General features: G+C 36.4%; 2 protein-coding genes across 4 annotated transcripts in view; one reads left to right on the forward strand and one right to left on the reverse strand.

Moving 5' to 3' along the window:
- LOC120478837 (protein phosphatase 1 regulatory subunit 37) overlaps positions 1-12,349 on the forward strand; it is a 38,059-nt gene extending 25,710 nt beyond the window's left edge. The window contains exon 11 of the mRNA XM_089120274.1: positions 11,477-12,349. Within this exon, the coding sequence (XP_088976400.1) occupies positions 11,477-11,629 (153 nt within the window). The 3' untranslated portion in view covers positions 11,630-12,349. The remainder of the gene's footprint in view (positions 1-11,476) is intronic.
- A 3,490-nt stretch (positions 12,350-15,839) lies between these two features.
- On the reverse strand, positions 15,840-25,631 carry ak7b (adenylate kinase 7b). Of its 3 annotated transcripts, none has more exons than XM_039670963.2 (18): positions 25,489-25,621; positions 25,130-25,321; positions 24,907-25,015; positions 24,724-24,818; positions 24,512-24,622; positions 24,267-24,350; positions 24,093-24,181; positions 23,912-24,002; positions 23,742-23,819; positions 23,487-23,636; positions 23,247-23,375; positions 22,992-23,085; positions 22,789-22,917; positions 22,628-22,681; positions 21,774-21,971; positions 19,520-19,740; positions 16,992-17,150; positions 15,842-16,880 (listed from the first exon to the last, which is right to left on the reverse strand). In XM_039670963.2, the coding sequence occupies exons 1-18, from the start codon at positions 25,576-25,578 to the stop codon at positions 16,845-16,847; spliced, it is 2,109 nt and encodes a 702-aa protein (XP_039526897.2). In that variant the 5' UTR covers positions 25,579-25,621; the 3' UTR covers positions 15,842-16,844. The 3 variants fall into 3 exon arrangements, with proteins under 3 accessions (XP_039526888.2, XP_039526897.2, XP_039526905.2); XM_039670971.2 differs by having other exon boundaries at positions 15,843-16,880; positions 25,145-25,321; positions 25,489-25,620; XM_039670954.2 differs by having other exon boundaries at positions 15,840-16,880; positions 24,907-25,321; positions 25,489-25,631.
- Positions 25,632-25,744: the final 113 nt, after the last annotated feature.

Here is a 25,744-nt window from a genome sequence, read left to right on the forward strand (position 1 = left end):
CATCGAGTGTTATTAATAACCCTTCACATATTTTAAATAAATTTGTTCCCGTGATTCACTCCGTCTCTCTCTCTCAAGGTTTTGGGCATTTGTACAGTGTGAAGAGCTAGCAGTGTTTAAGTCCTTCAGACCTTGCGAAAGTAATGAATGCCAGAATGTTTCTAATCACTGAATCATTCATGCTGTATAATTTGCTGTAAATAGCCAAGGTGCACCCTTGATTTACAGCTTGCTCAAAGATCCTTGACACCACTTAGCAACTGAAAAACACTCCATATATACATTTGAGGCTTAGTTTAGCGCTTTGAACAGATTTTGAGCTGTAGCTTTTCATAACATCTCATCTTAACCGGTCACCCAGAGCCTAAATTGATGCACAATGATCGTAAAAAGTTCGTCTTTGATATCAAACGGAGTCACCTTGCGGTAAATAAAAACAAATCTCTTGGAGGTTTTGAGAAGCGGCTTCTCGGAAAAGGTTTCCGGTCCACGTTCTGTCACTGCGTTAACGGTTCCACCTGTGGTGACCTTGTCCCGCCGTCTCTCTGTTTTCGACAGAGAGTGTGAGATGGATTACTGTGACCGCTCGGCTACCTTACAGATGGCGCAGTACCGTCACCGGCACCTAATCTTCATAGCGTGCATCGAAATGACTCATTAAAATCAGCACAGGCAAGACCGGCAGAGAGGACGCCCAGCAATAGTGCGGTGTCTGTTTTCCTCACACCGTCCTCCTCTTCTATGTCTTGGTCCTTTTGTTAAATTCTCTCTCTTTCTTCTAACGTGGAATTTCAATGCTTCCCCTTTTGATTGATTGGCTGTTATTGTCATAGTTGAGCAGAGGGAAATGTGTTTTGAATTAGAGGCAGTGTTTCATTTCTGTTTTTATGTTTAAATGCGGCAGCACGGCTTCACTTTTATGCAGTTCACCTGATGAAGTGTGGGTTCTCTGCCACTGTCGCCTTCGACTTACTTAGGGTCTAAAAGACACTAAAAACCATAGTTTTGTCTACACTGACAGAGGGATGAGAACAAAACTTGAACTGAATTGAGCTGGATATAGGCTTATGTCGAACATCACATGAACAAACAGAGAAAGTCTCGCCGCATCTGCTTGTCGGAGAAAGGGTTAACGGCAGTATGAGCTGGCGGCCATGTCTATGGATTTTTACAGTAATTTGCTAACATAGCTAGTTATTTTTATTGTTGGCGTCTCATTCAATTTTAATATTCAAATATAGTGAGAAGAAGAATATATATATATATATATATATATCAATCAGCATATGCGATGGACATCGGTAATGCTTTGGCAACCTTTGAAGGCATGTTAAGTAAAACAGCTTTATATTTAATGAAGCACAAAAGGCCAAAAAAAAAAATCTTGAAAAAGGCGAAAACCCGATGCAACCTGCTTTACAAAATGCAGAAGTTGCTTACTGTACAACCCCCTTGCTGTAGAGCTGTATATTCTGAGAATGAGCTGTAAATTCAGCTTATACTGAAGCTGAATTTGTTTCATAATTGAGGAATTTTGCAATATAGACACTGTTATTGAACCCACATTGACTCGAGTAGACACTGTTACAGCTAATAGGGAACGATCTCAGAACTTTAGCTAATGTTCTGCCAAGGTTCTCTCAAAGTTATGAATGAACATTCTTCCAGTAATGTTCAATTATCAAAACGTTATCTTAAAAATGTTATTTATACATTACTCACGGAGTGTTTTTAGTTTTGTTTTGCTGTTACAACCAGTAACATTTTTTAAATGTTACTACTTATTTGTACTGTTACTACGTAATGTTTGCAGAATGATATACAGTAATGGAACGTTTCCTTAACGTTTGCATAACAAAGGTAAAATTGTTTCGAATTCGAAGTCAAAAACTTAATGGGAACGTTAGCAAAACGTTCTCAGAAATGGTTGTTGGTGTTACATCTGCACTGAACTGGTTTCATAATTGAACTGTTATTGAACTGAACTAAATCAACACTGGACTGACTTGAGCTGAATAATCACACTATTGTCTTTTTAGAGCTGCTTTTACATCAGAATGTAAATTAGTCTCATATTTGATGAAGTTTGCATCATTGATACTGATATTTTCTTGTTTATTGATGTAAAGCTCTATTTAAATAAACATGACTTTACTTGTTCTCTATCCGCAATCCCTAGAGCAACAATCATATTCGTGTAGCAACAACAGTTGAAACTACCATCACCCGAGCTGCATCTTTTCCAAGCAGGCGGATCGATGTCTCGCGCGCTCTTAGGCTGAACAAACAGAGGAGTGAAGCCATCGGGTCAGATCTGCTCGGCGAATAATCTCTCTTCAGCCACACGCGAGAACAAAGCCTATCTGGAGCTCATCGCCACTGTGATGATATTTAAATGTAAAGCTGAGAAGATCAATTAAATTAGCTGTGGCTTCAGCCAGCAGTTCTCCAGACTGCCCCTGAGGTCACAGCGGTGTACTTTTCAGCTCTCGCCTCTGGTAATCGCTTCAAATCAAGCCACTCTTAAGCACCGCGGCCCACCTTAATTACACGTATGAGGTTGAGATTTCACACCTCTGGTAAAGAGAAGATAAAGTCAAATTGATAATAAACGCTTGAAAGATACATTTTTGAATCAGCCGGGAAAGCTGCGGATCGCAAAGCTGGCTGCCATCCTTCACGGAACTGACACAGGCGATATATATTCATTATTATTCACTTCGTGTGTGTGTGTGTGTGTGTGTTTGAATATGTTTATGATGATGTTCAGGACTGAGCTACTTGCTTTAGTGCTGCAACTTTAATTTGACACATTGTTACTTTTGTCTCCTATATGAGTGTACTTATGATGAATGTGCAATCTGATCATTTTAATGAGTAATATGTGGTGATTATGAAAATGTGTTGTTAAGCTAAATAGAATAATTATTTTTGCAGTTTCACACAAATGTAAAACAAGAACGATAATTTCAATCAGTCTCGCACAGAGCAAAATATTTATGATTTTAGTTTTTATTATTGCAGCAGTAGGTTTTGGGACAGCACATCAGGATTTATGAAAAGTGTTATTTTAAAAGTCTACAAGAAAACCAACTTGTGCCTTATGACTGACGGTGAATGGTTTCTTGTTTTTTTTTTTAATTATTATTTTTTTTTTCTAAAAGGACTTGATTTGTGGAAGATATTAATAAGCAAGTCTATTTTTGAGCTTTTCTAATTTTTTAAAGATGTATTTAATTAATGATGATTTGCAGATAATTAACTAGAAAAGAGAAGACTGATTTAAATAAATTAATAGTGAAATTTTAACCTTAATTTGCAAGGGCAATATTAGGCTATAGAAAACCCCTGTGTCAATTTTTTTATGAATTTAAAATATAAAAATGAACTTTATTAAATTATTTATTTAAATAGTTTATTTTAAGATATTGCTCACATTAGCAAACATGTGGTCCTGTCCATCTTTCTTCTATATTTCTGCGATCACAATTGTATTTTGTTGTTTTTGTTTGATCTCCTACTAATTTACCCAACATTAAACAGCCATCATCTCTCAGGCTGAAGTTTACCGATCCATTTAGTGTGCAAGAGTGACATCTACCTTCAGAGATGAGAAGTAGATTTACTTAACGCAGGACAGTGGAGAACGTACTTTTGATGCAGGTCATTGTGTGTGTGTGAGGGAGAGAGAGAGCGAGAGAGAGAGAGAATATGTTGGTAATTATAGCTATTTATGTTAAGAGAAAAGACCTAGTCAGATGGCGAAGTGCATTCATTAACATTTACTTAGCGGTGAAGTCATTATCCTCTTTCCCACTAACCGAGAGGGAAAAAAAAAGAAAAGAAACAGAAAAGAAATATGAATGTGCCGACACAATGACAAATACAAAATCTAGAATGCACTTAAATTGGATGGTGAGTGTGAAAATGCAGTTTGACTGTTCGAGTGAGAAATATGTGTTTGGAACTGTGTTCATACGCATACGTGGAGTGACTAATTTTCATTGTCATAGTGGTAAACAAAGAAATGATGCAAGCAAGTCCGATTGTTTCAAAGATTGTTTTCTGTTGAAGAGCATTAGCAGATTGTGTTGTCTGAAATGATTATTTGAAAAGTATTAAACTATTTTTAAGAGCTTAGTTGCAGCTATAGTAGTTTTACTAATACATTTAAGTGTTACTTTCCCATCCTAAAATATATTTTCAAAAACGATTTATTTAAGATTTAAAATGGTACCTTTGAAAATAGACTTCAATTGTATTGCATGAATTAAAAATAATATACAATACAAGCATAGTTTTTACTGGCATCTCAAATGCTGAGTAATTTACATATATTAGCATATAAAGTAATTGGCACAGATGCCAAGAAAACACTGGAAAACAGATTAATTGTCATCCACCAGCCACAGTGACATTGTTAAAAATGAGATGCTTTTAAGAAGCCAATTATCAGAGAGTTTTCAAAGTAACCCTTTTTTCATCATCGAATATCAACTTAAAGCCAGCTTCAAATATGCATTGATTTCATATCCAATCACAAAACGTCCCTTCATATGTGTGCACACTGCGTACTGCGCACACTAAGGCAACTTTTAGACTGTGTACATGTCAAATACTTTATAATTTTAAACCAGTTTTCATGAACTTAATATAAGCCTAAATAAACAACAACGTTTAAGGTAAACTAAAGATTAAGCGTCATAATGATTTATTGCAATACATCATAAGAGAATCATCGGTGATGTGTCACCTGTCCTGTGTGAGGTAGTTTTTGAGGCATATGAGCACAGCCTTACCTCTTTCACACACACACACACACACATACACAAACTCTCACTGGTAATAGATTCTGCTATGGTTTGCTGGAGCTCTAGTTTTATCCCCTGTAATAATTGGATAGTGCCTCCATTTATAAGGCTGTCCAAGGGAATGCAGAGTGAACAAATGAGCTAGTTTAGTTGCCAAGACCACTGCTTGGGGAGAAGGGCTTAAATGACTCCCATTTTCACAGCCATTGTGCAACGGCTACCTTAAATAATATTGAGATTACACAAGGGAAGGGAAGACATGCTGAGGATCTATTGTGCAGATAAAAGGAAAAAGGAAATTAAAAGATTTTAGGAGAAAAAAAAATAGGAATGAATGCCTGTGTGACCAGACAATGAAGCAAGAGACTGGCTATAAATGATATGCTGATATATACTAATCTGTCTGATATAAACCAGAAATTGCTATGTTTGCTACTAAATCTTTTTTTTTTTTTTTTTTTTTTACATTTTGCTTAAATGTATATAGGAATGTCCATGAGATTTGTGTTTTTATTTAAAATATATATATATATATATATATATATATATATATATATATATATATATATATAAAATATAAATATAGTATTTATAAATATAATATAAACTATTTTATACAATCTCATGATTCATTACATACACACTCACACATTTACACACACCCACACACCCACACGTATACAGTATAATGACTTTTTAGATCCTTTTTGTTTACATTTTGCATAAGTGTATGGTAATCTGACAAGACCATTTTATGTAACTTTATTTTTTAATCAACAAATTGTGTGTGTGTGTGTGTATATATATATATATATATATATATATATATATATATATATATATATATACTGTAAAAATGTTTTCAATATTTATAACAATTTTTTTTCTTTTTTTTTCTTCTTTTTTTCTTTTGTCAAATCAACTTAAATAATTTATTTAGTTCAGATAACTTATTATTTTGAGTTTCTGATGATTAAATCTATCTCCTTCATTGTATTAACTTATTTTTTCCAGTTCAATCAACTTAAAATTTTAAGGCAAGCAGGTTACTTACTTTTTAAGTTAAACCAACAATATTTTTACAGTATATATATATATATATATAGGTTAGCAGTATTCATATGGTTCACTGTAAAAACAATTGATTCATACATGTACAATAATCAGCAAAAATGCTGTTTGAACTTAGGTGTATCATGTCACTCCCCAGGACAAACCCATGTTTTTAGAGACAAGCGAATAGCAGAAGAGGGAATCAGGGTTGTTTACACACTCAGAGACGTCCAACCTCGGACAGATTCCCCAAACCGCGTCCTTCCTCTCAGACTCAGCTGGTCAGAGAAAGCCTCCTCTCCTTGCCCCTTCATTCTCAGCCTTATTTGTATTCGTTAATGACTTTATAATTCCTGGCCAGCGGGAACCTGCTTTTATCTCTATTAGTTTAGTAGCCTGGCAAACAAAGGGAGTCTGGGGCTGGTGGCACCATGCCAGCCGGAGCCGCCACCATAAAGGCTCTTGTCCATCTGTGTCGCCTTCTAACGCAGCTCCACTCCTCCTCTTTTTTGTTTTGTTCTCCCTGGTGCCGTTTCTACAGATACTTCTGCACCATCCCTGGCTGATATTCCTCTTACCGGCGCCTGTATTGATCTCCGCGATGGCCAATGAAGTGTGAAAGAGACTTCTGTTTTTTCCCGCAATGAGAAAATGACAGCTCGCTCCGTCGACGTATGAAAAAAGCACTCGATCGCAAATATCCCGGGGTGACGTTTCAAGAAACGTGTCTCAGAATGTGACCGAAAGTCATTCGTATTGTCAGGCCGGGATGCGATATCTTTATTAGGGCTGAAATGAACCGAGTCGAGCGCGTTTACCTCCCATTTCGGATGTTTTTCATCTCTTTGAGGGTCATTTCATATGCTCGGAATATCATTCCGGCTCAAGCGGGCGTTAATTTGACATTTGTAATGCATGTACAATGTTCCATGAATGCATTCATAAGGCCTGAACATCTCAAACTTTTTGCGAGGCCTTTTATTTTGCTTCCCGCCTCTCTCTCCCTCTGTAACATGTCAGAAAGACTGCATCCTCCTCTCATCTGAGATGCTGGTCAGATCAGGGGGCCCTTCATTGTATATTTTACCTTGGAGTTGTTTTGATCTCGCTGAAGACAGGGAGCAGCTTTTTTCCCATTTCCCTTTCTCTCCCTCTCTCTTTTTTTTTTATTCCTTCGGCAGCGCGTGTGTCTTTTGCATGCATTGTCTTTGAACAATGCTCTGTTTGAACAGTGTGCTCGCAACTCAGGATACAGGCGCGCTCGACGGATCGACTTTTATCACCTGCTTTTCCCAGTGATTCTATTAACGCTTCTGTTTCATTAAAAAAGGGGGACGCGGCCAACAGACAGGCGCACCGGTGAAGAGACAGACAAGAGTGACTTCAAACAAAGTCAGGCGAGAGATTGCCACAGCGCGCAGACAGCCCTTCATTCGGGGGGACTGACAAAGCAGGGCCGGATGAGGCGTACAACTGTGTGAATGTGTGTGTGTGTACCTGTGAGGTGCTAAATCATTAATTAGAAGGAAGCCACTTCTCCCTCTCTAATGCACTGTTGCTAATCCATGAACATTGAAACATATGGTCCCGTGTTCGAGCTAGTCCAACAGGCTGAGTGGGTCAACAGTTGTTTACTGGTGGAGGTCACCATACATTGATGCATTCAGATAATTATCTAAAAAAAGAACAAACAGAACTGTAGAGATAATTAAATGAGAATATGTTTAAGATCCCCCATCCTTTATTTATTCTTATTGAATGTGTTACTTTATCCGAAGCGACTTTATTAGCACTGTCACTATACCACATATCAATTAGAATTCCATGTGAAAAAAGTGACATGACAATCTTCTTGGACTGACACCTATTGGCATGGGTACATTTATTCAGACATCAATTCATTATGCATGCAAAAGTGTCTCCCCCACTACAGATTTTAGCTGCTCTTTTTAAATTGTTGGTGGTAGGAATGCAGTCTATTATGTTCACTACAGCAGTTAAAAGATTTGGGGTTGGTAAGATTTTTTTATGTTTTTGAAAAATGTCTCACTAAGGTTGCATTTATTTGATCCAAAATAACTGTAATATTGTGGAATATGAATTACACCTTTATTTTTATATATTTAAACATTTTTCTCATTACTCTTCAGTGTCATAAATGTATTACGTATGGAAATTATTATATAGAGGGCTTCTCCTACTTTTCAAAGTGATATTTAGCGGCAGTTTGTCAGGAGTCCTCTTCGGCTCACTGGATGGAAAATGTGCTTTATTTGCAAATGTTTTATGTGATATTCCCATTTGCGCAAAACTTAACTTTGAATGGAAACATAGCTATAATGGATTTTTAAAAAATACATTATTATGATTATTTTTATTAAATAAACCTAGGTGGCAGTGAAAAGCATTAAAGGTGCCCTAGAATTGTTTTTTTAAATTATTTTATAATGTTTCCTGGGTTGCCCTTATAGTGTTAGTATGTTTTTTAGATCAAAAATAGTCATAATTTAGAAATAAAAGCCATTTTTCCCAGCCTGCTTTTAGCCTCTGCTTTGAACGCTCTGTTTGAAGGGGCGTGTCTATTGTGTGTAACCGGCCTCTGCTGATTGGCTGACATGCTTGCATATGAAATAGCTATTACATGTAAAACTCTCTCGAATAATTTTTTAACAGCTATTATACGTTTTTACTATTACAGCCATCGAAATTAACGAATCGTGAGATGTTTTTGAAGTATTTAGATCTATTCCCATCACATACAATGTTGCTGATGAGCATTGAGCAAGCAGAGGACAGTCTGTCGACTCGATCGCGAGGATGAAGATATTATCATTGCAATGCAGTTTCTGTTCTCTAATAGTCTAATGCTTTCACCAATGCAGACACGATCATGTAAATACAGAGCTTCGTTGTGCAGTGTAACGTGCGTCATTGAATTCATAACGAGTTTGGCAAGTGTCCAGATAAACTCGCGCTGTGTGGAAAGATTGTTCGTTGATCGCTTTCTATATATAATTTATCCACAACTATTATTATTTTTCTTCATCCTACAAAAAGAAACGATGTGAAGTTGATATTTTAGTCACTGGCTTGACTTACTGATGCAAATATTGAGTGAAAGATTAACGTTACCTGTCTGAACTTGAACAACACATCACATCAGCTCGATCCTAGGCCAGCTCTTGACAAGTTGAGGAGGAAACAGTCGTCGGTGAAATGTTTGAAAATTTCCAGAGAAAATAAAATTAACCCATTGTTTCTTCAGAGGCTCGGATGAAGGAACTAAAAAATACTTCTGTGTTCATGTGTACATCCGACCACTGATCGACTGCCATGCTTGCTTCGACTGCGCATGGGCTATGCACGCATAAGTTCCGCATTTGACGCAAGGATGCTCGTCTATTTCCGGTTGTGTAGATTAAAGCTGAGGAAAACCGGAGAAAACGGGATTATGGCAGAGTCTTCAATATTTACTGTCCTCCAGTCTTTGAAATGAAACGTACATACGTTTAGATGTAATTTTATATACAGTTATGTTTATTTGATATAATTTTAAAAAGAAGCATAAACATAACGAGGGGTGTCTGTTTTATCTGTTTTTGTGACTAACGTTTCATTAGTATAACCATGGAGTATAAAATTCAATATAAATTCTCGCTATTGCATTGGACTCTATGATCGGCGGAAGTTATCGAGCATCCTTACACCTTCACCGGAAATAACGCTGTGCATAGAGCCCATTCCGCCTATCACTGAACATGGGCTGACATATGCAAATGTTTGGGGTCGTATTAATGATCGCGACTGTTGCGTCACAGTCAATATTATGTGGAGATTCGCCTGTTTTTCAGGGGTGTTTTTCAAAAACGAGATTTAAGTAAGAAGGAGAAAACATTGGTGTTTGAAACTCCCTGTATGTCCATGTACTGAACTATTGTTATTATATGCCAAAATAAATTCAATTTCACATTCTAGGGCACCTTTAATAATCTTATCAGAAACTCTTTTACATCAATTTGGTAAAAAAAATAAAATAAACTGGAATCAATATAATCAGTATATAAAATAAATTTGAAAAGTTATAAATAAATAAACAAGGGAGGCACTGAAAGATTCCCGAAGCAGCTTTGATGTGACTTTAATTTTAAACGTTTGGTAACATTGTTGTAGTAATAACAGTAAATTATGCCAGATTCCAAGTAACTAACCCTAAACCAACCCCTAACCATAGCTCTATAGAAAGTACATGCAAGTACAATGTAACTGTCACCTTAAAATAAAGTGTAGCCTTTTTTTTTTTTCTTTTACTCTACTATGAATGTTCACGTGCGGTGTTTGTAGCCCAGCAGTCATTATGCTGCAGGCAGCGGCGGTGAACTCTGACTCTGGCACAGGAAGTGAAGTCAGCAGCCGTGTAGCTGCTGCTCCAGAAGGCGATGGCTGTGTTCGCGGCGGGGCTCTTCCTCCCCGTAGCAAGGTTGGCACGGTGCGGAGGTGCTGGTGGCGCGGTGCTGGTTCTGGCGCTCTTAGCTGCTGCGAGCGGTGCGTGCCCTCTGTCATTCATGGGGAGTGGCTCTGTCCAACTGTCACTTCCTGACAGGCTGATAATCAATCTCTTTATTAACTGCTCTGCTGCAGACGGCCTGCCCGGTAGGGAGGGTGGGCATCCTGCACGGTACACCGCTGCACCGCACTCCGCTGGGGTCGGAAAGGTTGGCACCGCAAGACACCGTCGCTTCCAGGCAGGGCCCATCTTCGTTGCCTTTAGGAATCACACTGATGTGGCCCAATCGTCCCCAGTGCTAATTTATGAAGAGGAAAAGTGCAGTCACATTAATGAAATTTCATGTGCAAAAAAGGTCCATTTGTCGATAGTGTAGTAGACATGTATAAAGCACTGGCTTTTTCGAACCAAGAAGCTTTTTGTTGGTCAGAATGGTGAATTTGCATGACCAACTTGAACTAGCGAAATCTGAGTGGCCAACATTTTCACCCTAACACGAAACTCCAGATTTTGCAAATTCCCATTGCCATGACTGGATTTCTCCTGTGGAATTTTGACGAGCAGCGGTAAATGTGACAGCCGTACCTCATAAGCCAACTGTGATTTGCTTCCCAAACTTTTTTTTAGCCCATCACCACCAAACTGAACGTGTTGGGTGAGTGGGGGTGCATATCATTTCTCTATATTTAAAAATGTAACTTATTCCTATGAATGCAAAGCTGAATTTTCCAAAGCTGAACTCCAGTCTAAAGTGTCACATGATTCTTAAATATTAACACATTCTGTGTGGCAAACTGTTTTGCCCATACAATAATCTCCCAATTGCTCAAATTCCTATTGCAAAGACTGGATTTTTCCCGTGAATCTTCGCCGAGTTGAATTTGAAGCCTCACAAGCCAACTTCCCCTTTTTTTAGTAGCTCGTCACCACCAAATTGAACATGCCAACGAGAGTAGGGATTGTTTTTCCACTCTCGCTCATCGTTCGCATGTCAATTCCACACAAGCTAATGGCAAAGTCATGTCAGATGTAGCATTGATGAAGAAACAGGGCCGTATCACATTAAATATGAATAAGCTACAGCTCTATCCCTTTCTGTTGCTCATAGGAGGTCTTCCTGGTGGAAACGCAGAAGACTCTGCTGAGCAGGATCTCCGATCTGTGCGTGGGGAACGCGACGGCCGCCAAGCTGCTCGCTCCTCCAGACCCGGCCGAGTGCGCAGAGACCACTTATTCACTCCCCACCCAAACAGCTGAGTAGAAAGACATATAAGCACAATAATTCTATGGCAAATAACGATAACCATAAAACTCCAAATCCCTGTAATAAAGCCGAAGCCTCTCTCCCTAATGAAACAGTGGCCCTCCTGCTGTTTCCTGCCTAATGTTCCCGCCGAGGCTTCCTCCACTTTCCATAAAGCAATTTTGCAAGCCCACTCCCAACGTGAATCATCTCGAAACGAAGAGAAGCCTCTCCCTCCATCTCTCCTCGTGTCCCCGGAGGGTGACGCTGACTAAATCTGTGTTGATACAGAGGTGTGCTCTAAATCCTGTTTGCTCGGGTTCCATCTCTCCTAATATTCACACCCGTGTATGAGGCCCCTTCCCTGCCCGCATCTGCTAATGTAGCGTATCGTCGCCTGGATGACAAGACGACATCGGCGAGCTCCTCACAATGTGTGGGAAGGAGAACATATGTTAAATTTAAGAAGCTGGGATTTACCTCGGCGTGGGTCTTAGTTTACATGCACCACTCGACAACAAAGGACGAATCGCCGCTTTGTACGGTTTACGTTGCGGATGCACATGTAAGGTGTTATATCTGAAAATATAGGCGGCTTTTGTAGAAGTCGCGCTGAATACCATCTGCCGTGTCTTGAAATTCAAAGTAATTAAGAATATGTTTGGCAAATGAAAAACAACCTTTGTGAAATGCAATAAATGAGAGTTTGAACGGTGAGATTGAGTTTGTAAATTTGATTTGAATTTAACATTTCCACAGTATGTAATTACAGTGTTTAAAAATAGACTTTTTTTGTGCGTGTAATCCATTAGATTTAATTTCTCCAGCACATGCCTTTCGTTTATTTCCAATTAATGCCGTTTACCTATTAATTCTTCAAAAGAAAAAAACTTCAAACTGTAAAAAAATGCAACAAGATATTTTTTATAAAAAAAATAAATAAATAAAAGATAGGCCTTTCTAAAATAAGAAAGTCTGAGATATAACACATTGCATATCAAAAGCTACAGTATTCTCACTCAGAGATTTGAATGCTTTTCTTGGCAAATCCCAAATTACTCAAAAGATTTCTTGATTGACAGATAAGGGGGGATAACTGTATTTAGCCAGGGACCATCTTTCCTCGTCTGGTGTGATTTGGGTCTCATGGAGGATTGGCCCCCCTGGTGTCTGCCCCCCTCCTCCTCTCGGCACGGGGCAGGGGCAGATTGACAGAACAGCATGGGGGCAAGCGCCGCTGTGCCAACAGCCCCCCCACGCTCTACCTGATGTTTTTAACAAAGGCTTCCATCTCACCATTTCTGCTGCCGAACATCGCCCAACCAGTTTCAACCCACCCCGGCTCTGGAACAAACAGACTTTGAAACCTGATCGCAAGGATGTTGGGAACAGATGCACAGACGCTGGGAATGATGCGGCGTGTACGGCTGTCCTCAAAGATAAAATGTCAAACATTTTTCAGTTTGAGCCCAAGAAATTGGGCAGTTGTTGTTATTGAGCAACTGCTTGTAATTCAAAGGAGAATATTGGTGGCTTCTATGATGATATAATGTAATATAAGAGAAGCCACCAATACTGTGTGTATATATATATATATATATATAGTTTTATTTAGAGGGAGACTGGGGCTAGTTGTTACACTTTTTCGACTTCAGTGAATATTTCTGTGTAGGTTTTTGAATGTCAATTTCTGCACAGGAACAAACAGAAAAATCTTTATCAATCAAAAACTGAAATCGTAAAAAAAAAAAAAAAAAAAAAAAACAACCTATCCCAAATGTGTGTGTGTACTGTATATATGTTTATATATATATATATATATATATATATATAAAATTTATAAAAAATGCAAAAATGTAAAAGAAAAAAAAGAGTATTATTTTGTTTCAATTTGGTTTGTTACAACTTGGCTAAATATATATTATATATATATATATATATATTACTAATTAGTTTTGTTAAAAGATAAAGATATGTTCAAATGTTTGGTACATTTATAATTGTCGTATCTTGACTTTCAGTCCAACTTCATTAATAAATGCACATTGTTCTTACTGACCCCCTTCCAAGCCATCATCAATCACTGGAAAATTTCACTGACTTTCCAAAGGGACGATGCGAAAGGAGCACACACCGTCTGACGCACATTTCTTGGAGGTGTTCCCCCATTTTGATGAATTTCCGGCCTAGGCACCCAGCATCCCTGCTGTATGTGTGGCTGCATCTCCTCCTTCCTCCTGTCAACATGATCCTGCGCACAATCAGTCGCAGAGCACACACTCGCCGGGTACCTTTCCGCTCCTCGCCACGTCCTCTGGCCTCACCTGCTCCGTCTGTTTTATTAGCGAGCAACAGAACATTTACAATTCTCACAAATTCAAAATGATCTTTGATTCCTATCACTCCTGTATTGTTGCGAGGAAAATGGATCAATCTTGTTTTTTGAGAGTGAGAGTTATAAGTAGTTCACACAGTAAAGCTACTTTGTTGACTTGCCAGGCTTTTTACGGGCAAAAACAAGGAATATTGAACAAAACAACCATAAGCATTATATGCATTTAACTTTTTCTTCTGGTCTCATAGTTTGTCTCATAATGAAAATATCTTTCATTGAAGATATATAGAATATTATTTTGATACAAAGTTAGTTATAATCCCAGACTCTGCCCTGTAATCAATAAAAATAAATTTTTTCAGGCCCGCAAGTGAGTGCAGCCAATGATAAATATTGGCAGACAAGAAAAATGTGTCATTTTTGTCGATTGAAGGGAACATAATGATATTCACAAGAAGACCCCCACTGCGATGCAGACACAACTGTTCCTAAGCAACAAAACACCCCCCCCCCCCTCCAAATGCAGACATGACAGCCACAAATATTCAGACCTCCAATGTAGTGATGAGGGTAAACACAACTGTACAACCTATGTACTTAAATTGACACATTTAGCTCCTGATAGTTATACTATAAGCAATGTTGGGGGTAACTCATTAGGCAAGTAAAACGCGTTATGTAATGAGATAAAGTAATGCATTACTTCTTAAATTTACTTTCTTTTTTTAAATTAGTAACACAAGTTGTTGTGTGCATAGGAAGGAACATTTCACTTTTAGTGTGAAAGGGATACTGTATATTAGTAAAACACACAAGAAAAAGTAATGCAAAAGTAACATAGCACTACGTTCCATGAAAAGCAACTTTACTTTTTAGGTATTATTGTAATCCATTACTTTTAAAAGTAACTTTCCCCAAGTAATTATATACATATAAAAAATACAAAAAAGCAATGTAAACATAATTGCATTATGCTAAGTAAGAAAATGCATTTAATTTGCATTGTTTTATTCATTGTGGCATTGCTGTATAATCCTAATCCTAGACAGAGGTTTATATTTTAATTATATTTTAAGACTGAAATAAACATGTCCAGAAAACAGAGCAATTCATACATGCTGTTGAATTTATTATTTAATTATATTATTAATAGGCATGCTTTATTGATCCAAAGGTGCAAATATAATTAAACACTGCACAAAAAATAATAATAATAAAAAAAAAATTGGATTTAAAATGCATGTTGATATTTATATATATATATAGTATATTATTTAGGTCTAACTGTTCAACATACTGTACATAAATCTCTGTACAGAATGTGGTCAATTCAGTTGTCTCAATTTCAGTGGTTGTGGAGTGGTTCTTGAAGGAAAAGACTGTAAATGTCTTATATTGCTTGGGTAGGAGTGCCATCTAGTGATGCATTCAGTAACCTGCTGCCAGTATTGAACACATTGTGGCTTTAAAAAGTATACACTACTGGTCAAAAATTTGGGGTCAGTAAGATTTTATATATATATATATAAAAAAAAAATTCTTAGAAATGTACATTTATTCAGCAAGGATGCATTAAATTAATCAAAAGGATCAGTAAAGAATCACATTACTACAAAATAATAATTATTTGGAAATTTCATGGTCAAAAAGTATCATGGTTTTCACAAAAATAAAACCACAACAGATTTAAATGTTGACAATTGTTAGAAATTAACATATTAGTATTTTTTATGAAGGATCACGTGACACTGAAGACTGCTTTCCCATTACAGGAATAAATATTATTATAAAATATATTAAAATACAAAACAGTTACTTTAAATTGCAATAATTTCACAATACTGTTGTTTTTATTGTATTTTTTTTAAATAAAATAAATGCTGCTTTGGTGACTTATTTCAAAAACATTTCACATAAAAAAATACAGACACTAAACTTTTTTTTAAATATAGTGTATATTAAAGTAACCATTTTAGGTAAACTAAGCCAATATACAATAAAATGTTGTCATAAATATAATGTACAATTCACTTTGGCCTTGAAACATGCCATGAACAATGTAATCTATACTGCATATTATATAAGATTATTATTATTATTATTTATTTATTTATTTTTTTGTAATGCAATATTTACATTTAAGGTCAGAGAATGTTATGTTCAATTTTAATCTACTGCATATTACATATGATTATTTTTTTGTAATGCAATATTTACATTTAAGGTCAGAGAAGGTTATGTTCAATTTTCATATTATTCCGATTATCATCGGAGATTATGCCGATTATCATATTATTATTTAATTGAAAAAAGAAAATGGCCTATTGTAAACTGGACTCTTTTGTGGAACTTCTGATTTTCATCATTATATTATTTAGAATTATATTATTCTGATCGAGAAAGTAGAAACTAGAGCTAAGGAGTCTGTTAATTTATTAGCATATTAAAGCAACTAAAGTGCAGTATTTTGTTTATTTTACTTATGAAATGAATTATGTGCTATGTAAAAGGGTCTGTTAATCATCTACCATTTGTAACATTACTCTTTGAAAGCAGAGGACCAATCAGAGCAATCATGACATGATGGACATACTTTGCACAAATGAACTTCCAATTAACAGCTTCATTCTACCAAGCTTTTATTTTATTATGATGTTTTTCGCATGTTAAATGCACAACTAGATAAACGGTGGAAGAAATTAGTTTTTCCATTTGATTTGCATTGACTTTATTAAGTGTAGCATTACTGCATATTTATTATGCATAATCATGGACTGTATATTAAAGATTCAGATTTTAAATTAACATTAAGACTGAAATAAAACTCTCTAGAACAAAACAAACCAACAGAAGTTATACTTGCTGATGAAACCCAGGGCACACAAATGTCCACGTTTATTACGCTTCAGGATTATTTTTGAGAAGGTACTCAGCCTGAAATATACAATGACAAACGGAGGGAAATTTACAACAATTTTTTTTGTTGAAGAAAATACCTTCAATTAAGCTAATAAGGTGCAGCTGTTATTAGGAGGACCAACCTACCAGGAAATCTATGGGGTCATCAGGACGTATTGTACAGCATTGGATGAGGCCTTGGGTGAGAGTGGGCATCACATCCCTCATCAGGTAGTTCCTTAAAGGCACTGACTGAGATTCCAACAAGTCATGTTCTTCTCTCCTCACCTCCTGAAGACTCTGATTCTTAAAACACACATCCAAATCTCATTGATGAGCTGCTAGTTTATTTTTCTGCAATAGCAAAACATTAAATGGCAAAGAAAAAAAAACGAACAAACTAATTTTAAAAGGCAAAAATTAGTGCAAGTCAAAGATTTAAAAAATTAAAGACCAGATCTTTTAAAGAGGGCAAATCTAATAAAAAGACAGATGGGAGATTAAAGTTCTGCGTGTGATTTACTGACAATGTGCAGATTCAATGTCATATCAGGCACAAAAACGGTTAAGACGTGCCGTTTTTGGGCGGTAAATAATGGCACAAATACCACTAAGTTGCCTTAATAAATCACGTTGCATGTCACCATCCCGCTAGTGGGACACCTAAATTTACTTCACTGTATTAAAATTAAATCCTAATCTAATCATGACAAACTATATTTTAGCACTGTTCGTTAAAGGAGCCATATGCAAGAAGATTGTGGCCAAAACTGGTACTGCAATCACTTTCAAATTACTGTAGAGCAGTGTATCTTGATATATTTCGGATATTGTCACAAATATCTCGGATTCATATCAAGGTTTTTTTTTTTTTTTTGGTTTCGCAACGTTAGACTTTTTTTTAAAATCCAATTCCAACACGTTTGTATCTGCAGCTGTGGTAACTAGAGAAGAGCTGGCAACCCGAATGCCGCAACACAACGGACTCCGTGATTGGTAGATCGGTGGAGGGTGGAGCATCAGAACAAAACACAACATGACAACATCAACACCAGTTGAGGGCTGCAACTTCACTTTTTAAATGACAATATCTTGGCGGGACTATTGTTGTTAGTGATACAACAATAGATTTCTTAATGACATATCAGGGAAAATGTATGATTAATTGAATTTTTTTTTTTTTTTTTTTTTTTGCATACAGCTCCTTTAAACTATGTAGGAATAGTAATAAGGTAATGGAAGGTGTGAACCCAGACTCCCTTTAAAAAGTCAGGACCAGCGGTTTCCTCGATCTCTTCTCTTCAGTCTTCCTCGTTTTAGTTTAGTTTTATTTTGTTTGTGTTGTCAATTATCCTTCGTCTTCTTTAGTTTTTGTTTTCCCTTATCGTATTCTTCTTTGCTCATTTCTCAGCCTAAATTAGCTGGCAAACTTTACTTTCAATGGACATTTGAACTTCCTGTAACTACGCTCACTCCGGAAGAATCGAGAGAACCTTCTTTACTCAGCAACACGAGAACTATACATGCAAGTATTCGTTTATCAAGCTTTCAGTGCGTTTAAGATTTGTTTACCCCATTTAGGGTGATTTCATATCTTGGTATCTCTCTCAATGTTCCTTTTGTCTGTAATTTTGCCATAACTGATTGAGCATTGTCTCCCTTTTCCTATCACTCTCTTATTCTCATTTTCTTTTATTGTTTGTTGCTTTATTTTGTTGTACATATACATACCGGTATACGTAGTTTCTCTTGAGGGTTGATGAAAGATTGTACGATCAGTTTGCTGGGTGAACAGATTATTCGATTAACAAATTAATCCCATAAGGGTTACCCTTGGAATCTATCTATTCCAGACAATTGACATATTGATATTTAATTCTAATTCGTTGTGATTGATTATTGATTTATAAAATTGATACATTTTTGCCGCCTGTATGGATAATTGATTATAATCCGTTGTATTTAGCTGTCCATGCAGATACATTGGCAACGTATCCCCTTTACGGGTAATTTTAATGTTTGTATGTGATACCTGATCATATTCATGATCAGTTATTCAAATTATATTCCCTTTATTTGAGCTAGAATCGTTACACAGGAGTTCTGACCTTTGTCACAAAATGTCGCCGCACACACTTTTAATAATTGAAACTTTGGTTTTCTTGCTAAAAGTTCATCATAAAACTTCTGTTGGGACCATTGTCGTCAAATACTATTGACAGTTAGCATACAGTTTGGATTTGTGGTATGGTTCCGTTTTGGGCAAGAACTCTCTGCGCATATCCATCCAGTCTAGCATGGATAAGAGCATGGAGAGCAGCATTAACCCCCTTAGGGTAAACAGAACAGAACCAACATGAATGTATTGCAGATATCATTTATTCAAGATTCTAAAATACAACATAATTTGAGAATTTATTCTGATTCAAGGGGAATCAGAATGCCAAATCCTGACTGAAGAGAGAAGCTGGGGATGGAGGAGGGTAATAAGATCCTGAGAAACACGATAGCTGCTGATGATACTGAAGGAGCTTATATGATGGGCATCGTATTCCTATAGGGATTTGTTTTCACTGTGTGTCTTTAATAAATCCTGAGAGTAGTTTTTAATGCCAAAACAGGGTTTGCGCTGGCGTTGAAAATAAAAACGTAAAAATATAATGTCATGTGCTTACCCACTCCCCCCAACGCTGATCTCTCTGTTGGGCTTCCTCTTCCTCCTGGCGCTCTGCCTCGGCCTTTTGTGTCGCCTGTTTCTTTAGCTGCTGTTCAGCTTGCCGTCGTTCTTCTTCCTCCACCTCCTCTGAGATCGGCCTGTAGTTCTTCGGTTTGCCCACTTTTTTGCAAATCTTCTCAGTGACCAGCAAGTACTCATTGTCATCATTGCTTGTAATCTCTGCAATAAAAGTAAATAAATTTAGACTGTTAGGATACACTTTTAATTAATTAATAGATGTGATATGCCAGTCCAAACTGTTGAAACGTCACAATACCACTCTTAAAGATAAGGTCACATTAATGAAATTTTGTTGGCAAAAAGGTCAATTTTTATTGTCAATAGTGTAGCGGTGTACGGGTGTGTTCACACTTGTAGTTCGGTTGTCTTGGATTTTTTGGTTCGGACCAAAGGAAGAAGATGATGCATCAAGTCCTGGTTTGTTTAGTATTCACAGTGTGGAGGCCATTTGAGTAAAGTAAACTCATTGTCATGTTCACGAAACCAGTTTGAGATGATTTGAGTTTTGTGATATGGCACGTTATCCTGCTGGAAGTACTCGTCAGGTACCAGGCAATGTTTTTTTCCCAATCTTCTATTGTCCAATTTTAGTGAGCTTGTGCAAAGTGTAACCTCAATTTTGATGTTCCTTGCTGACAGAAGTGACAATAGTTCAAGGAATAGGAATAGTTAAAGGAATAGTTCACATATATATTTTTTTTAATTTTATCATTATTTACTCGCCCTCAAGTTACTTGTATGAATTTCTCTCGTCTGCTGAACACAAAGGAATATATTTTGAAGAATATCGTTAACCAAACAGTTGATAGACCCCATTAAAAGAATAGTTCATTTAAAAAAAAAAAAAAAAATGCTGATAATTTACTCACCCTCTGTCATCCAAGATGTCCATGTCTCTCTTACTTCAGTTGAAAAAAAAATCATGTTTTTGATGAAAATATTACAGGATTTTTTCTCCATATTATGGACTTCAATTGACTCCAACAGTTTCAAGATCGAAATGACAGTTTCAGTAAAGCTTCAAAGGGCTTTAAACGACACCAGACGATGAAAAGGGGTCTTATCTAGGGTCTTATGAAACGATCAGTCATTTCAAAAATAAATAAAAAAGTTTAAGTTTTATAAGCACAAATGCTCACCTTGCTCTGTTCTGTGATGCACGTTCGTGACTCTCATGTTCAAACTCGTTTATCAAAATGAATGAATCTTTTTTTCGAGTCATTTCGTTCATTTTGTTCGTTGAATGAACAGGAGTTCGAACAGGAGAGTCACAAACGCGCATCACAGAACAGAACAGAGCAGGGCGAGCATTTTTGCTTCTAAAACTTAAACTATTTAAATTTATTTTTAAAATGAGCGATCGTTTCGCTAGATAAGACCCTTGTTCATCGTCTGGTAACGTTTAAAGCCCTCTGAAGCTGCACTGAAACTGTCATTTGGACCTTGAAATGGGTGGGTCCATTGAAGTCTATTATATGGAGAAAAATCATGTAATGTTTTCATTAAAAACCTTCATTTCTTTTCGACTGAAGAAAGACATGGATATCTTGGATGATATGGGGGTGAGTAAATTATCAGCAAAAGTTTTTTTTGTTTTTTTTTTAAAGTGAACTAATCCTTTAACTTCCATAGACTTTTTTTTTCTTACCATTGAAATCAATGGGGTCCATCTGTTTAACGACATTCTTCAAAATATTTTCCTTTGTGTTCAGCAGAAGAGAGAAATCTTGATTGTGTATTATTTTGCCTAAACAATGCTGTGTATTGAGCTTGTTGTTTGTGTGTACACATGGTGGGAATTTTGGTCTCAGATCTCGGCCTGCTTTTTTGGTTCACACCAAGGATTGGATGGCAGCATTCACACTTATTCTATTCAAATGAACCGCACTTACAGAGCAATTGCACCAGAGTTAATTCTAATCAAACCAAAGTGTGAACACATCCTATGAGTGTGTCTCACACACAAGTCACTTCCAAACCAAGCAGCTTTGTCTTGAACCCATTGCAAAATCTGTGTGTGGAAACCATTTGCAATCAAGTTAAATTCACGTGGATTCTTATTGGACTGGATTTTCACAGAACAGCTGTAAATGTGACCTTACCTTTATGTTTGGTGTGTATTAGCTAGCTCAACAGATGCAGTATTACTGCACTTCATTAAAACAGTATTTGGTTCACTCCTTCAATGTTACCTAAATGCTCAAGATCAATCTCTAGGTCCTCAAAGAAGTTCAGCACTGTCTGATCCTCTACGTTTCTCTCTCTGAAACGGGCCAAGTGGCGTGGGAACTGTTCAGGGGTGTAGGACGTTCCCTCTACAACAGTCTCGGGTAGATTCAGAACGCGGTTTTTCAGGAAATCATCAGTAGCGTCAACAGAGAACACAAACTCTGGAGAACAGACAAATGATTGTTTCTCTAGTGAATTTCAAAGTCACTTGTTACAGTATTTCTTTTAAATGAGTAGTGGGTATTCTGCTATTGAACGTGTTCACAAAAGTTACCACTATGTGAAAAAAGTAAGGTTTGTTTTAAGCAAAGATACATTCAATTCATGTGTTAGTAAAGACATTTATCATGTTACAAAATACTTTGTTTCAAATAAATGCTATTCTTTTAAACTTTCTAAAGACCCCTGAAAACATATGTATCACAGTTTTCACAAAAAAAGCAGCAAAACCGTTTTCAACATTTATAATAAGAAAAGTTTCAAATAACTATTAGAACAATTTCTTAAGAATCATGCCCTCAGGAATAAATTACATTTGAAAATATAATAAAATAGAAAAATAGTTATTTAAAACTATATAATATTTCACAATTTTACTGATTTTACTGTATTTTTGCTGTTTTACTGTATTCAGCCTTAATTTGCGAGCATGAGATTTATTTCAAAAACATTAAACTTTTGAACAGTACTGTAGGTAAATGAGTTCAAATCAGTCATGCAAGACTCAAAATCTTAAGGCTAATAATTATGATGGAGAAGTCTGGGGGAAAAAGGCATTTCTAATCTGCATTATACATTATATTAATAAATTACACACCTGGGATGATCTTTTTCTCATGTTTAGATTGCAAGTCTTCAGGCTCTTCATCACCTGTTGAATATTTAAATAATCATGCAGCAAATCAAAACTCATGTATTATTAATCAGAATCATGATTTAATTTGTTCATATATCATCTAAAAAAGGCATATTTCTCACCAGTAAATAACTGCTTCGCCAGCTCATATGTCTTAGGGAAACCGTCCAAAACGAAGCCCTGGTTCAAACAGGGTTTAGTCCTGAGTTTGTCCCTCATTATACGAATCACATATTGGTCATCCAGTCGTCCTAAAAAACAACAACAGAAACTTAATATATGTCATTTCAATATAAAGCACCAGTAAAAATTACAAACATACAACCTCCATTCTCATTCATGTTTTCCTTCAGAGTGTCCAGAAACTCCTGAGTTTCACCCTCATCATTTTCCATGTCCTCCGTTTGAATACATGACTCCTGATTAATTCAACTAAGCATCAGTATAAAATGTATATTTTTCAATGTAGAAAAACAGAAAATGTTACTGCAGGGAGCTGTTTATATTGACTTTTTTTTTTTAATTATTTGAACATACTTTGCTGGTTCTGAATACATTCTGGGTGATGTATAACACTCACCAGGTTGTTTAATGTTTCAGTGATCGTCTCCTTAAGTTTAACGTGATGAAGTTTGTAATGTTTGCATATCCTCTCTGCTATAGTGCTCTTCCCTACAGCAGGTGGTCCCAGGATGCAGATACGAAGGGGCTGGGACACACAAACGCAGGTGCTTGTACAGTGAAACTTTAGATTGAGCCAAAAAGCCCAACATAAAAGAAGTACCAAAAACAAACATACAACTAGGGAATTTCAACGTACCAACAATCGCCTGGTCTGCTTGTATTCTTCAGTGATCTGCTCAATGTTTTCAACCATGCCATATTCTGACACCCACTGGATGTTAAAATTCTCTTTCAGATACAGTGCTTCAATACGAAGGTTGACAAACAAAGAATCAATATCTGTTTGCTGAAGAAAGTAAAAAGATTTCATAGTTGATACAAAACCAAAAAATGTACAATATTGATAATCTTCTCTGTAGAATGTCAGAGCAATATTGACATTGATTCTTACTGTCAACTCCCGTATGAGATAAATCTCCTCTTTTGAAACATTCCGAGTTTTTCCTGGTCCAAGCACGAGTGTTATTGCCTTGAGGAAGAAGATTTCCTTGCATGACAACCATTAACTTAACTTACATTACATATACATATACTGTATACATTGAATGTGTAGAATCTCACCTTTATGATATCCTCCATTGTGTTTTTGGAGTCATCAACAGCAACAATATATTGTGACTTTGGCTTGTGGTCAATGACATTTTGGATGATCCTTAATGAATATGAATCAAACGGATATAAATGCCTGGTACTTTAGCTTTTGCATGGCTGATGTCATAAAAAGCTCCACAATTATACTAACCCTGCCAGATCATTGATGTGAATAGTGGGGATAATATTGGAGCCATCACCAAAGATGGGCACCTCAGAGACTTCACCCAGCCATGACATCTACACAACAAACTTTTTAACTTCAATATTTTGATTAGTAAAAAGTATTTACAAAAGTAATATTTTTTAAATGTCTGTCCACTACCTTAAAAAACAAGTGAAACATGTGTTCTCCCATTCCATATTGTAGCCCTGATGCAACAACATATGTAGAGAACAGGGAGCTTTTCTGAAAATCATTCATAAATAAATATGAACTTCACAATTTTAAAGTCATGCTCACGTGAATTGTTGAATATCTTTCCATAACTAGTGTTTACAATTGTTTAATATTACATGGATTTTCAACTAAAGTTGAAAAATTATTATCCCACAATATTTCTTGCTTACAGTTTTGCCTAATTTCACCACAAGTTTCTCCAATTCGATATGATCACGGAAGTTGGGGTGTGCTTTTCTTTTCCTGTAGTGCTCGTCTGTAAAAGGAATCTCTGGGTCATCCTATTGTGGAGTTAAAATATTCATCAATACAACCTTTTAATCATGTTAACATGCTGTTCAATAAAGCAGCCTACTTGATAATTGAGTGTTCTCATTCCTACTTTATTAGCTGGTTTAGACATAGCCCACGTCATGATGGTTGACACCAGGATAAATATCTTGTGCCCAGAAAAAGTGTCCATTTCTTTATGAAGAGCTGTGATTGAATGAGAATTTAACTAGCATCTGCTCAAGAAAAAAGTTTCATAGAAAGTAGCACATTGATTCAATAAAAAAGTTGATACCTGAGACAGCCCACTGTGCTTCAGCTATCTGATCAGCATGCTGATTGATATCAAAAATGATCACATCACACTTCATCAGATGACGGAGAAGCTCTTCGTGCTTCAAGTGCTGGTAGAGATGAAACGGGATGTTATTAAAAAAGTAAAGTGGCTGGCAGAGTGTCAGTAAGTTACAACTCATGAAAGACATAGCATATTCTGCATAATGCTGTAGTAACGTTACAGTTGATTTATTTACGCTGTACTCTTCAGAGATAAAACTGCACTTCTCTGTTTGGCTGGAAACTGTTCCCACAATTTGGAAGGTTGCATCTTTGATTTTTGTTTGCTTGTCATCCTGCAGCCTGTCTTCTTCCTCCTCCACATCAGCCTCAAAGTCCACAAGAGATGCACCAACTACACACGAGTCTAAAAACTAAATACAGGATTATATAGTATGGACATAATAGCCATGATTTAATGTGACAGTGTTAATCTGAAGCTATCAAACCAATCTTTCTAATTCCACTGTTAGGGGTTTAAGAATACATTTGTACCGCTTCAACTACGGTGCAATTAAGTTATGCAATAGAAATAACTTACCTTTGCAATATGTTTCGTTGTGTAATTATCAACATTGTTGATAAAAACCCGTATGGATTTTTGCGGTCTCTCCTCAGTCTTGTCCGCCATTGTGGTGTTGTTGGCCTGTTGCTTAGAAACGGATGCATTCGCACTGTGTTCATAAAATATAAAACTATCACATTGTGTAGGCGCTTAAAAGCCTCTATAAATATAATATCACACACACACACACACATGTTTATAAAATATGTTTGAAAAGTATTTAAAATCGATG

The sequence above is a fragment of the Pimephales promelas genome, chromosome 15, assembly GCF_988280905.1.
Source record: "Pimephales promelas chromosome 15, fPimPro1.hap1.1, whole genome shotgun sequence".
NCBI classification, from domain to species: domain Eukaryota; kingdom Metazoa; phylum Chordata; class Actinopteri; order Cypriniformes; family Leuciscidae; genus Pimephales; species Pimephales promelas.